The sequence below is a fragment of the Mauremys reevesii genome, linkage group 9, assembly GCF_016161935.1.
Source record: "Mauremys reevesii isolate NIE-2019 linkage group 9, ASM1616193v1, whole genome shotgun sequence".
Classification (NCBI taxonomy): domain Eukaryota; kingdom Metazoa; phylum Chordata; order Testudines; family Geoemydidae; genus Mauremys; species Mauremys reevesii.
Window position 1 is genome coordinate 665,827 of NC_052631.1, and position 13,388 is coordinate 679,214.

At 45.2% G+C, this 13,388-nt stretch overlaps 1 protein-coding gene across 2 annotated transcripts in view; it reads left to right on the top strand.

Moving 5' to 3' along the window:
• Window positions 1-7,272: 7,272 nt before the first annotated feature.
• The window catches only part of LOC120372010 (D-beta-hydroxybutyrate dehydrogenase, mitochondrial-like), a 31,238-nt gene continuing 25,122 nt past the window's right edge, over window positions 7,273-13,388 (top strand). The window contains exons 1-2 of one of the 2 annotated variants that reach the window (XM_039488647.1): window positions 7,273-7,293; window positions 10,580-10,690. In XM_039488647.1, coding sequence (XP_039344581.1) covers window positions 7,288-7,293; window positions 10,580-10,690 — 117 coding nt within the window. In that variant the 5' untranslated portion in view covers window positions 7,273-7,287. Of the gene's footprint in view, window positions 7,294-8,452; window positions 8,605-10,579; window positions 10,691-13,388 lie in introns of those variants that run through there. The other variant, XM_039488646.1, reaches the window with a different exon arrangement.

A 13,388-nucleotide genomic window follows, 5' to 3' on the forward strand; every position in this document is an offset into this window, starting at 1 on the left:
CCCAGAAACACACCACTGCCAAACAGGGCATTCGCTCTTTGCAGCTCTTCACAGAGTCCTGGCCTTGCTGTCAGACTGGTCTGTGCTGGTCCCCACCGCTGCTGGAATTACACAGAACAGTCAATCACACGGGCTAAAATAAATATTGTTGGCTCTGGAGCCATGCTAGGCTAGGCACTTGAGGATTTCACCATCCCTGAGGCACAGGAATGGCCCTGCTGTTCTGCCCTGGCCTCGGCTCCTTCCTTCTCCCTGCTGATGCTGGGTCACACAAACACATCCTGGACGTTCTTCCTCTTCACGTCTGTGACCTGAGATGGGTCACGCGACAGTCAGAGCAGGAGCAGGCATTAGCCTTGTCCTGGGACGGTGTGTGCCAATTCCTCAGCCCCCTCATGTTCCCTAGCAGCAAGCACGACCCAGTCAGTTCTGAGCCCTCGGCACATGGGCGAGCCCGTGGGATTGAGCAGCGTGTCTCTATTACCGCTGAGTACAGATGTGCTCTAGGTATGTGGGAGAGGGGCCTTCTAATATGTCCTTTCCCCAGCTGCCCATAGGGCCCCAAGAAGCCCAGGCCACAGCCCCTCCTGCAATCCAAGGGATCTGAAATGTAAAGAACCTTGGCCACAGGCTGGAAGTGCCAATGGGCAGCCAGTCCCAAGAGCTTGTTGCTGATCTTTTCCCAAGCTCACAGTTCACTCCTGTGCTCTCACAGTTGCCATGGGCTGCAAAAGGGGGGCTGCAGGTCTCTTCATTTCTGGGGGGGATCCAGGTCAGCGCACTGTGCGGGGATGCAGTCCTGCTCAGGGTGCAGCTGCCACAGCTGTTAGCACTTCACACAGCACAACAATGGGCAAGTTTCTTGCATTTGTCCATTAGCTGCATCCCTTTAGTGCAACTTACATTGCAGGGACCACAGAACCTCCCTTATGTGCTATGCTCCAGCCTAGAGTGGATGCTTCTTTATTTATAGCCACGTGATGAAAGCACTGACACAGCTCTAATGATTTCCACTCGAGTAAAGGAAGGATTATCTCAGCAGCTAGCTCAGGAAGTGGTTAATCATGGAGAGCGGAACCATATGTCCCGAAAGAGGGATTTGAAATCCCACCGAGTGGAGATCTGCCCCCCTGTTTTTGGAGTTGATGCTAATATGAACTAGCCCAGTCAATTACAGTAACATACTTCTACCTGATGCCTGATGTCTTCCACCCACTAGGAGAGTAGAACTGATGAAAACTGAGCCTAGGCAAGGACTGTTTTCCTTTGTTGCTTCCTGGGTTTCACAGAACTGTATGAATGAGATATTAGAGAACCAGGCCCATGAGATGCGTGTGTGAACTTGTTCCCATGCAGACTCCATATTTGCACTGTGTGGTGCCTATGGGGGAGGAATTTGGTGATCTCAGTTCAGGGTCCACAAAACCCACCACCTCAATTGCCCCGAGTTAGTGAAACTACTATCTTCAGCAGACAGACCAAGGACTAGGTGAGCACAGAAGCCTGAATTGCTCTCTCATGCTTAACAGCTGGTCCAAACTGGGGTAAGTCAGAAGAGGATCAGGCCCCTAGGCTGAAATCCTGGTCCCACTGAATCAATGGCAAAATGCCCATTTACTTCCTCGTGGCCAAGACTTCATCTCTAGTGGTTTAGTTGGGAAGTTCTCATGTGCAATTTAACCAGCAAAGCCTGTCTGTTAGTCATTATAGAGATTCATTGGCTGGATTCAAACAGATAGCATTACAAGATGAACTATCCCTTTGAGCCCAGGTTCTCACTCTCAGCATATACCAATTTAAGGTGTATGTGGGTAAAAATAAGTACACATATAACACAGATACCAGATCCGATCTGGCAGTTGCTTGGAATAAAGACGATTCAGCAGAAATACTGTTGTGGACATTACGAATATGGGACACTTAAGTTAAATAGTGAGGTGGCAAAGTTTGCAGATAATACTAAATTACTCAAGATAGTTAAGTCCGAAGCTGACTGAGAGGAGTTACAAAAGGATCTCACTAAACGGGGTGATTGGGCAACAAAATGGCAGATGAAATTCAGTGTTGATAAATGCACATTGGAAAACATAATCCCAACTATACATACAAAATGATGGGATCTAAATTAGCTGCTACCACTCAACAAAGAGATCTTGGAATTATTGTGGATAGTGCTCTGAAAACATCTGTACAATGTGCAGTGGCAATAAAAAAGCTAACGATGTTAGGAACCATTGGGAAAGGGATAGATAATAAAAGACAGACAATATAATAATGCTATTATGTAAGTCCACACCTTGAATACTGGTGCAGTTCTGGTCACCCTGTCTCCAAAAGCTATATTAGAATTGGAAAAAGTTCAGAGAACAAAAACAAAAATGATTAGGGGTATGGAACTGCTTCCATATGAGAAGAGAATAAAAAGACGGACTGGAAAAGAGACTACTTGGGGAAAATGATAGAGGTCTATAAAATTATGAATGCTGTAGAGAAAGTGAATAAGGAAGTGTTATTTACTCCTTCACATAACACACGAACCAGGGGTCACCCAATTAAATTAACAGCCTGCAGGTTTAAAGCAAACATAAGGAAGTACTTTTTCACAAAACACACAGTCAACCTGTGGAACTCATTGCCAAGAGAAGTTGTGAAGGCTGAAAGTTGTGAAGGGTTCAAAAAAGAAGTAGCTATGTTCATGGAGGATAGGTCCATCAGTGGCTATTTGCCAAGATCGCGGGTGTCCTTAAACCTCTGACTGCCAAATCACTGACTGCTAGAAGCTAGGGCTGGATGATGGGGTGAATCTCTCGATAAATTGCCCTGTTCTGTTCATTCCTTCTGAAGCATCTGGCACCGGCCACTGTCAGAAGACAGGATACTGGACTAGAGGACTATTGGTTTGACCCAGTATGGCTGTTCTTGTGTTCTTATGTAGTTATGGAAGAACTGATGTACCTGAAGCATCAATATTTGGAAGAATTTTTTTGAAGTCTGTCAACTCTTGTAATAAGTGGGAAAAGATTGCATGATGACTGGGGTGCTGCAAAACTGAATGCTCTCACTCATAACTAAGACCTTGATTTTACTTAAGACTTGTGAAAAGAATGGAAAAACTTGATTTTTTAAATTTTTTTTTTTGCGGTACTTTAAAATTAGAAATTGGTAGAAGAAAAAAGTAAACTTAGCAACCGGCACAGAATTGCTGATGTCTCACTTTATACTTTTGAAATGAAATGTCTTTGGTTTAAACTGTAGAGCCCAGTGGAGGTGTCTGTCTTCCCCAAAGACAGCCTGGGAGATGGTAGTCATCTGTACCTCACTGCTATCTCCAGAGGCTGTCTTATCTGGAGGCAGTTGAAAGTAAGGGGAGGTGGATGGTCCAGAACACTAGCCTATGACTTGGGAACTATGGGTTCAAGTCCCACTTTGCCACAGACTTCCTGTGTGGCCTTGGGGTGCAGGTCACTTAGTCCAGCATTGTTTAATATATTAAAGATCTGGGAAGGGTGAGCAGAGAGGTAGCAAAATTTGCAGGTGACTCAAAGTTACTTAGGATAAGAGACGTCTCTGAGGAACTTCAGAGACCTAAACAAGCTAGGTGAGTGGGCAACACAATGGCAAATGAATTTTAATGTTTACAAAGGTGAAGCAATGGAAATTGGAGGGAAAAAATTACTCCTGCCACTCACATGGTTCTAAATAAACTGTCTCAACTTGGCTGGCCCCTTTAAGGGAAAACGGGGCCTCAGTCTAACCTGTGACAAGAGCAGCTCACTTCCTCAGATGGCTGAGGTCATGTGATTAACTCAGGGCAAGCCTGGGGAGATGAGGGAGGAAAGAACAAGTGCCCTGGGGTAGTCACTGCAGAAAGAAGCTTGAGTGGGAGCCTATGACTCCAGCTAGGTGGGGTTAGGAGTGCTACACATGACAGAAGCCTCAGAAAACATTGACCTGGGGTTGGGGCCTGAAAGGCCAATGTGTGTAAGGACTAAATAAAATGGACCCCAGAGGGGAAGAGTTTTAATTACCATGGGACTATGATGTGGAGTGCTTAAGGGGACTTGAGCAGAAGGAGAAACCGAGGCAGGGCACTGCAGAGAAAGGGACTTGGGCATCATTATGGGTAGCTCAATGAAGACTTCTCACTATGCAGCTATTGCCGAAAATCAAACAAGATGTTCAGATGCATGAAGGGTGGGATGCTGAATAATATGGAGACTATTTTAATGCCTTTATTTAAGTCAATGGTGTGTCCTCAGCTGGAAGACTGTGCATAGAACTGGCCACCCCATTTCAGAAGGGATAGTGCAGAACTCGAGTGGGTTCAGGGAAGGGCAACAAGAACAGTCAAGGGTCTGAAAAAACTCTGGTACAAAGAGAGATTGAAAAGCCTGTGACTGCTAGAAAGGAGATGAGTAAGAAGGGGCATGATAAAAAGTATGTAGAATGATGAGTTGTCTAGAGAAGGAAGATCAGGAACTTCTGTTTTCCCTGTCTCATAGCAGAAGTACAAGGGGACATTCAATGAAATGGAATGGTGTGAAAATCAAAACTGATCAAATGAAACACTTTTTCACACAACATGATTAAATGTGGAACTCATTGCCCTAAGAAGTCATTGAGGCCAAGAATTTAAGATTCAGAAAGGGACTGGGCATTTATATGGATGTCAAAAAATATGCAGACTTATAATTAGTGATAAAAATCCTGCAGAAGGGATATCAAACCTCATGCTTCAGAGCTTAAGACTGTCTCTAATTATTAGAGATCAGGATGAGCCATAATGTTGGGGGCATTCTGTGGGGTTCTTACACCTTCCTCTGCAACATCTGGTGCAGGCCCCTGTCAGAGGTGGGATATTGGGTTAGTTGGGTCTCAGGTCTGATCGAGGTTGGTGATTCCTGTGTTCCTCAATGAAGAGAAATACACTTATGTTTTTACGAAACTAAAGACCCGCCACTTTTACATACTGAACTTGTCAGAAAATGTATAAAATAGTCCCCTCTGCCTTTGCTGCCAGGAGTCCACAGACTCCCATTCTCACTGCATTTTCATGCAGTGTGTGCAAAGTCCCTAGGAGGAGAACCCCGCCCATGCTCTATAGCCACAGCCAAGAGGAGTAAATCTGATTTGTGTCACTGAGATCCGTGGATGTGGCTGAATACACAGAGGGACATGGGTGCTAGAACTAGGCGTTCTGGGGGTGCTGCCAAACCCCTTGGCTTGAAGTGGTTTACAGTTGGTTCAATGGCTCTCCGTCCCCCCCCCCCCCGCCCACTATACATATTGTTCCAGGACCCCTACAAAGGGAGCAGACCGCCTAAGCAAAAAGAGATTCTTTTTACACAGAAACTTCTCAATGCAGCACCGCCCTGTTACTTGCTAATTCATATTATCAAGAACATTAGAACAATCAGCAACTCGGGGGCTCGGCATTCAGCAGAGGAATGTTACCAGACTCTGGATCTTCTCTCAGTAGTTATAATCCAGATTGGTTCATATTTTGTGAAGTTGCCTCAGCATTTGAAACGGTTCCATTACTAGGATGGAAGCCCTTAAGTGCCTGGTAAAGTAGTGTGAAATTAAGGGTTTGTTGTTGGAACAGACAAAGTTCAGTATTGTAACTGCTTGTTTTGAACTTAAAATGAATCCTCGCTGCACCAGATAATAAGGAGGGCGTCAAGGACGGGTTCACAGGGGATGGGACCTTGAAAAACAAATGACAGTGAGAGAAGGAATAGGAAAAAGTCTAGACAAGTGTGTGCAGGTTCTCAAATTATCTGGAAAGGCTGAGGTTATCCAGCTACTTTGCTTAACTTTGCCTCTGTTGCAATCATAGGGTCTAATTTTAAGCGTGTGTGGAAATTGTACAACTTATTTTAAAGAAAATCAGACCCTTTTTTGAGAAAAATAAGTAAACTGTAAATGTGTTGATGTGGGTGCAGGTTTAAGTGAATATTTATTGTAGTGTACTTAGACACACAACTTGCCTTTGTGGAAAATATCATCTAGATATGGCAGTGCCATGCATATAGACTAGTGAGCTAGCATGTGTGATGTAACTGAGTCATCCCACCAAAGCCATCACAAAGCCAAGAGTTCTGTGTTCCAGCATGTCAGTAGCTCCAAGGTGCACTGGCAGAACTATGTGGGGTGAGTTACCTATATGCTGGTTAGTCTATAACACCTGCTGTCTCCAATGACTGTACAAATATTGGTGAAAGAAGCCTCACCATCCTTTGAGCAGCAGCTAACTAGTAGTATCTCCATTTCACAGAAGGACAAACTGAGGCATGGAGAGGCTAAGTAATTTGCCTGATATCATTCCAGCAACTCGGTGTCAGGGCTGCGGCCTGCTTACCATTCCTGAGCTGCCTGCCAACCATGCTGCATCTGCCTGCTCTACTCAGGGCTGTGGGACCTTCACATTTGCAAGCATTCAGGGCTTGTCTACACTTACTGGGGGATCAACGAGAGGCAATCGATGCATTGGCGGTCAATTTAGTGGGTCTAGTGAAGACCCACTAAATCAACAGCCAATCACTCTCCTGTCGACTCCTGTACTCCACCGGATCGAGAAGAGTTGGGGGAGTCGACGGGAGAGCATCTCCCGTCAACATTGCGTAGTGTGGACCCTGTGGTAAATAGATCTAAATGATGTCGATTTGCGTTACACTATTCATATAACTCAAATTGCGTAGCTTAGGTCAAATTTCCCCTGTAGTGTAGACAAGGCCTCAGTTAACCTGATTTTCAAATGTTGAGGACGCTGCTTGGGTGATCATTTGAATATCTTCTAAGCAGACTTTCTAGGAGACAGAATAAAGAGCAGGAACATGGCATTTACACAGTGATATATTTTGAAAGGTGTACATTTGCACAGCCACACCTCTATATGGGAGATGTGTGTGTAGCACATCTAAGTACTTATATATCACAGTAGCATCCAAATACCTTACAGTTATTAATGTATTTATTATGCTCATGGCATCCTGTGAGGCCAGGCAGTGCTACTGTCTCCATTTTAGATGGAGGAAACTGAGTCACAGACCACTAAGTGATTAGCCGCAGGTCACACAGGGAATCTGTGGCAGAGCCTCACATTGAATGTCTTGAATCCCAGCCTAGTGCTTTACCACAAACGCCCCCTCTCAATGGGTTTATTGGTGCTATTAGCAGTCCACCTTCATAGATCTGTTCTCCCAGCTGGATGCGGGCACATGCCCTACCAGTGTCACTGAGCCAGGCCCAGATCCGTTCATCTCAAAGCAGAGATCCCAAAGTAGAATGAAGGTGAGCCTGTCCGAAGACAAGAGGAGAATAGAACCTGCCATGTGAAGTACAATGGTCTCTCTCTCTGTGTCTCATTGACTAGGTAGCAGTTTAGTTTGTTACATCATAGGCTGAGGAGTGTCCCTTACAGCAGTGGCTCTCAATCTTTCCAGACTAATGTACTCCTTTGAGGAGTCTGGTATGTCTTGCGTACCCCATGTTTCACCTCACTTAAAAACTACTTGCTTACAAAATCAGACATAAAAATACAAAAGTGTCACAGCCCATTATTAGTGAAATATTCCTGACTTTCTCATTTTTACCATATAATTATAAAATAAAGCAATTGGAATATAAATATTGTACTCACATTTCAGTATACAGAGCAGTATAAACACGACACTGTATGAAATTTTAGTTTGTACTGACTTCGCTAGTGCTTTTTATGTAGCCTGTTGTAAAACTAGGCAAATATCTAGATGAGGTGATGTACCCCCTGGAAGAGCTCTGCGTACCCGCAGGGATACACATATCCCTGGTTGAGAGCCACTGCCTTACCGAATTGTAGGAACTGGGGATGGAAAAGACCTGTTAGGTCTAATCTAGCCTGCCCCTCACAGAGCAGGGCAGTTTACCCCCCTTCAGTATAGTGGAGTTCTTTAAGGATGGGGACTGCCCACAGTCCTTGCAGGCCAGGCAGCCCTCTTGTCCTTGGATAATGTACCCACCAGCTACATGCCAGAGGATAACAAAGCTAGCGATGGGATCATGAGATCACTGGCTCCTCCCTGAGGAACAGAGCATCTACTAAAGTGACGCTACTCCTGGGACCCGGTTCTGCAGCTGCTGCATACAAGCAGCTCCCCTGCTGCCAATCATTTCATTACTGGCAAGTAGGATAATAGTAAATGCCATTGGCAAGGTTTATATGTTAAATATATTCCGTAGATTTTCCCCAGGGGCAGACATAGTTAAGAGGGGTTCATAAACATGCTTTCATTTACTTTGTGCAAAACAGCTGCCCAGTTCTAAAAACTGATGAGCTAATGAATCTCAAACTGACACAGTCCACTCCCCTTTCTAGGGATCGTCGTTTGTTTCCCTCAGCTGTTCTGTGCCCTGGTAAGATTTGCTGATAGGGGACCTGATTACAATTAGCTGTGGCTTGTTTTGTTCCCTCTTGCCTGGCTCCAGAATAGCCCTGGAAGTGACAAGAACTGGCCAGCCTCTGTTTGGCTCCTGAACTTTCAGGAACAGAGCTGACATATAGTGAGGAGAGGGATGAGCCATTCTGACCCCAGGGAGGGAGAGGGCAGGAGTGTAGTGCTGGAGGTGAGTAGAGATGGCCATGATAAGTTTCCACAGCATGATTCATACTGGGCCTGACTCAGTGCCAGTGAGAACAGAATCAAGCCTTGTATATTTAAATTCTCATTTCCCTTTTGTCCTTCATATCATGGTTTGTGCCTGCAACTTGCTTCAAGCACAGCTTAAATTTAAGATCATTACTGTCTGTAAATGAGCTTGTAAAAGCAACAACACCTCCAGTGGGTAAAGGAGGGGATGTAATTCATTCTCTTATCAGTTTCTGCTCTGCCTTCTGTCAATGATCTGATCCTTCTTATACTGTAGTTCTTCCACATTAAACTTCTTTCCTTATTATTGCTACATACATCAGCAAAAACCAACAAAATCGGAGAATGAGCAATCAGCCCCATGTCATCTGGAAGGGACAGCTGGACAGGTTGCCAGAGTGCGGGGCTCTTATTCCAGAAGCTGTCTCTTGTGGCATAACACAGGGAATATTGGGTTGTCAGCCACTCCCCCAGAGACATTTTAGACCTAAGTTCCTTATTGCTTCCTCTTACCCTTTTTTATTGTATAGCATCATCGCCTGAAAGATAGTGCCTCAAGGGAGCCTGTACAAACTCCATATTATACAGCCCTAGCTTCAGTTTGGAGAGCTACAGACCATTACAGCCATAAAAACAGGACACACAGTTTAGTGTTGCTGGCTCACTTAAACTTTAAAGTTTAATTGTTTCACATAACTGAAGGTACCATGATGAACAGAATAGGGGACGGCGAGTTCAGTCAGAGGGGAGGGAGTATGTCCTAGGAGTTAGAGCACAAGATTGTGTGTTTAAGGACTTCTGGGTTACTGTGTGACATTGGAATTGGAAAAGGTGCAGAAAAGGGCAACAAAAATGATTAGGGGTATGGAACGGCTGCCATATGAGGAGAGATTAATAAGACTGGGACTTTTCAGCTTGGAAAAGAGACGACTAAGGGGGGATATGGTAGAGCAGGGGGCGGCAACCTTCGGCATGCGGCCCATTAGGGTAACCTGCTGGCGGGCCGCATGACATCAGCAACTTTTGTGTCCATCCTGATGGGGAGCAATAACAATACCACCTAGCTCTTATATAGCATTTTTCATCCATCAAGCTCAAGCAACATAAGTAGCATTATACGCATTTTTTCAGGTGGGGAAACTGAGGCACAGCAGTGCGGTAACTTGTCCAAGGTCACCCAGCAGGGCAGAGGCAGGGCTGTGAATAGACCCCAGGTTTCCCAAGGCCCAGTCCAGTGCTCCTCCCAACAGCTGTGTTCAGCCTACTAGATGAGTTTGAATATGTTTTGTGGAATTTTGGTGTCATCCCTTTTTGCTGGTGTCTGAAATTTTGCTGCCTTTTTCTGTCTCTCTATGTTGATTTACTTTTTAAAAAGGGAACTGTTGTCAGTGTCATTGTAGCATAAATAATCTGGTTTTCTTGTTAGAATGGAAGCATGTTTTATGAGATGGGTTGTACGCTGCATTTTCAAGAGCGAGTTCATGGCATTTCTGGACAAAAGTGCCCACATTCTGATCTCATTTACATTGGTGTAAACCAGGAGAAAGTCAATGAAGTTAGTCAGGTGTAAAATCATGTGACAGCAGAGTCAGGCCCATTGTGCCTTGCAGCTAGTGGTGTCATTTACGGCAGTGCACAGGGGATGTGAAATGGTGCCAATGATGTAAATGTGTAGAGGATTTTGGTAATGTCTCACACTCACTGTGCATGAGTGTAAATGGCAGTGCAAGGGGCGGGGTAGAATCTGGACAACTTCAAAACAATTTAGGGCTTGTTGACATATGGTGTAGCCAATATCCCTACTAAAATACTATTGACGTGTGCTAAGCCTGCTCGCGGGGCTGCACCGTTGCTATGTACTGTAATTTTAATAGGCTTCTGCAGCATTGTAATAGCTCTTGCTATCACAGAGTGTATCCACTCCCTCTAAACTGTTGGCTTCCCCTGCACAGGTTGACGGGAAGGCAGTGCTAATAACAGGCTGTGACAAAGGGTTTGGACATGCCTTGGCAAAGCAGCTGCATGCACAGGGATTCACTGTCTTTGCTGGCTGTTTGCTGGCGGTGAGTACTACATTAAGTTAACTCTGTTAGAGGTTGTGAAGGGCACATTTTAAAGGGATAGTAACGTGCTGATTTAAAGTCTGTATCAATGAAAATGTGTGCATTTTTAAAAAAATGCAAATTAAACATTTTTTCTGCTTAGACTTCAACATTTCTTGCTCAGCATTGCGGAGTCAATCAGCTAGCCATGGAAAAGCCCTAACAGACTATCAAATTGATAGGTCCTTCAGCCAAGAAAACTACCCCACCCAAATCTCTTATTGGAGACATCATCGACAGAAGCAAATAGATGCGATGCCAGATGGAACACTCCCAGGAACTCTGTTCACGTGAAAGCACTGTTTCTGAAGCAGCTCTAAATGAGATCTCCAGATTACCAAAGATCTTGATATAGAACCGTCTGTAAAGTCAGTTGCCTCCTAGCACCAGAAATGGCTACATCAGGGGTCGGCAACCTTTCAGAAGTGGTGTGGTCTTCATTTATTCACTCTGATTTAAGGTTTTGCGTGCCAGTAATACATTTTAATGTTTTTAGACGATCTCTTTCTCTAAGTCTATAATATATAACTAAACTATTGTTGTATGTAAAGTAAATAAGGTTTTTAAAATGTTTAAGAAGATTCATTTAAAATTAAATTAAAATGCAGAGCCCCCTGGACCGGTGGCTAGGACCCGGCAGTGTGAGTGCCACTGAAAATCAGCTTGTGTGCCGCCTTCGGCCCGCGTGCCATAGGTTGCCTACCCCTGATCTACATGAAAAGATGGAATTCCATCTGAAGTACAGAAGAAAGGAGGACAGGTGTCAGACTTGCTGGGCAGCCAGCTGAGGCAGGAGCTGGAACAGGGACTGGCTAGCGTGGAAGCAGGCAAAGGCAGGAGCAGGCTGCAGCAGGGCTGGGTGGAGTAGAAGCAGTCTGTCAGGATTACTAGGCAATGAGTGTGTTCCCGGCCTGGTGGTGATGTTAAGCAGACTGGAGACACTGCTTCCCTTAGGAGCCTGTATGCTGCCTGTCTTGGGATCAGCTGGGTGAGTCCTCCCCTGTGGATTGGCTGAACCCGGGTTGGATGCATGGGGCCTATCATGAGATCTGCAGGTAATTGCTTCTGATGACTCATCACACTGTCTCAGGGATGACTCATCAGGCTTAGGCCGTCTCAGAGGTAACTGGTTTGGGAAGGCTCAGGCCAGAGGTAACTGGTCACATCAGATGGTGCATATGTTTAAGCACAATGTCTTGCTTTCCTGCCTGAGGGCAGGGAGACCGCAAGACATGAAGGACACCAACATCATAATGTTGGACAAAACCAAAGGAGATTGGAGTGATTGCAGCAGCTGCAAAGGAATCTCTCTCTTTAGTGTTGTTGGCAAGGCATTTGTGTGGGTCATTCTCCAAAGACTGCAAGTTCTTGCGGAACATGTATATCCAGAGACTCAGTGAGGCTTCTGTGCTGACAGATCAACTATCAACATGGTCTTGAGACTGAGGCAACTGCAAGAAAAGTGTCAAGAACAAGGAAAATCTCTCTACGTGGACTTCATAAATCTTACAAGGGGTTTGAACTGATCAGCAGGAAGGGCCTTTTCCGACTGCTAGAGAGTATTGGCTGGGCCCCAGTCCTCCTCAGTCTGATCATCATTACACTGCACTGTAGCCTTCATGCCATCATGGAAAGATAAAAATCAATCTGACAGCTTTGAAATCTGCAGTGGTGTCAAACAGGAATGTGTTTAGGCACCAACACTCTTTGGTATAGTGTCCTCTCTCCTGCTTGATCATACTTCCTCATCTAGCACCAAGGCAGTACATCCCCATACACGATCAGATGGGAATGTCTTCAGCATCACACATCTTAAGAGCAAAAGTCAAAGTCAAATGCATGCTGATAAGAGAATTTTTTTTTGCTGTTGCTCAGGAATTGGCCTTATTAACCACTCATGATATTGTAACATGACACACAATAACTGAACTGCTTCAGTGCTTATACCGTAGTCTGTTGAGACGGATATTTATTTGTGTTACTGTGGTGCCCAGGAGTCCTAGTCATGGACCAGAACCCCATTGCACTAGGCGTTGTACAAAAACAGAACAAAGTGACAGCCCCTGCCCCAAGAAGCTTGCAGCCTCAGTATAAGACAAATGACAACAGTTGGATACAGACAGATGGAGGAGGACAAGTATACGATGAAAGAATATTGCTTGGCATGACAGGCAGTGAGATCTGCACACCAGCAGTCTAACCCGTGTCATGTTTTTTGTAGGCCTCCCAGCGAAGTGGGGCACTGAGGGGATTTGAAGGTGGATAGTGAGGTAGCTAGCGATATTATCATTGTCCTACTCACTTGTTCTGCCATATCAGTGTAGACTGTAAGTTCTTGGGCAGTGGCCAAACTCTTGTGAACTCTGCTTGGTTGGGAGGAGAGGCCATCTAGCATATTTGGGATGTTTGAAAAATAAGGCAGGGAGAGACTTCCAGAGCTTCAGACAATTCAGGGCAAATGTGCTGCCAGCAGGCCACTCTCCTCCCCCGTTCCCCCGCTCCCCGGCTTTAAACCAGAGCTGTGGTTAGCTTAAGTGTCTCCAACAATTGTAGCTGTAGTGGTATCCACAGGCACTGACTTTCTTCTTTCCAGGTGGGTGCTCCACCCTCGCTCCCCTCTGAGGCCCCACCCTCACTCTGCCTTTTTCTGCCCCCTCTC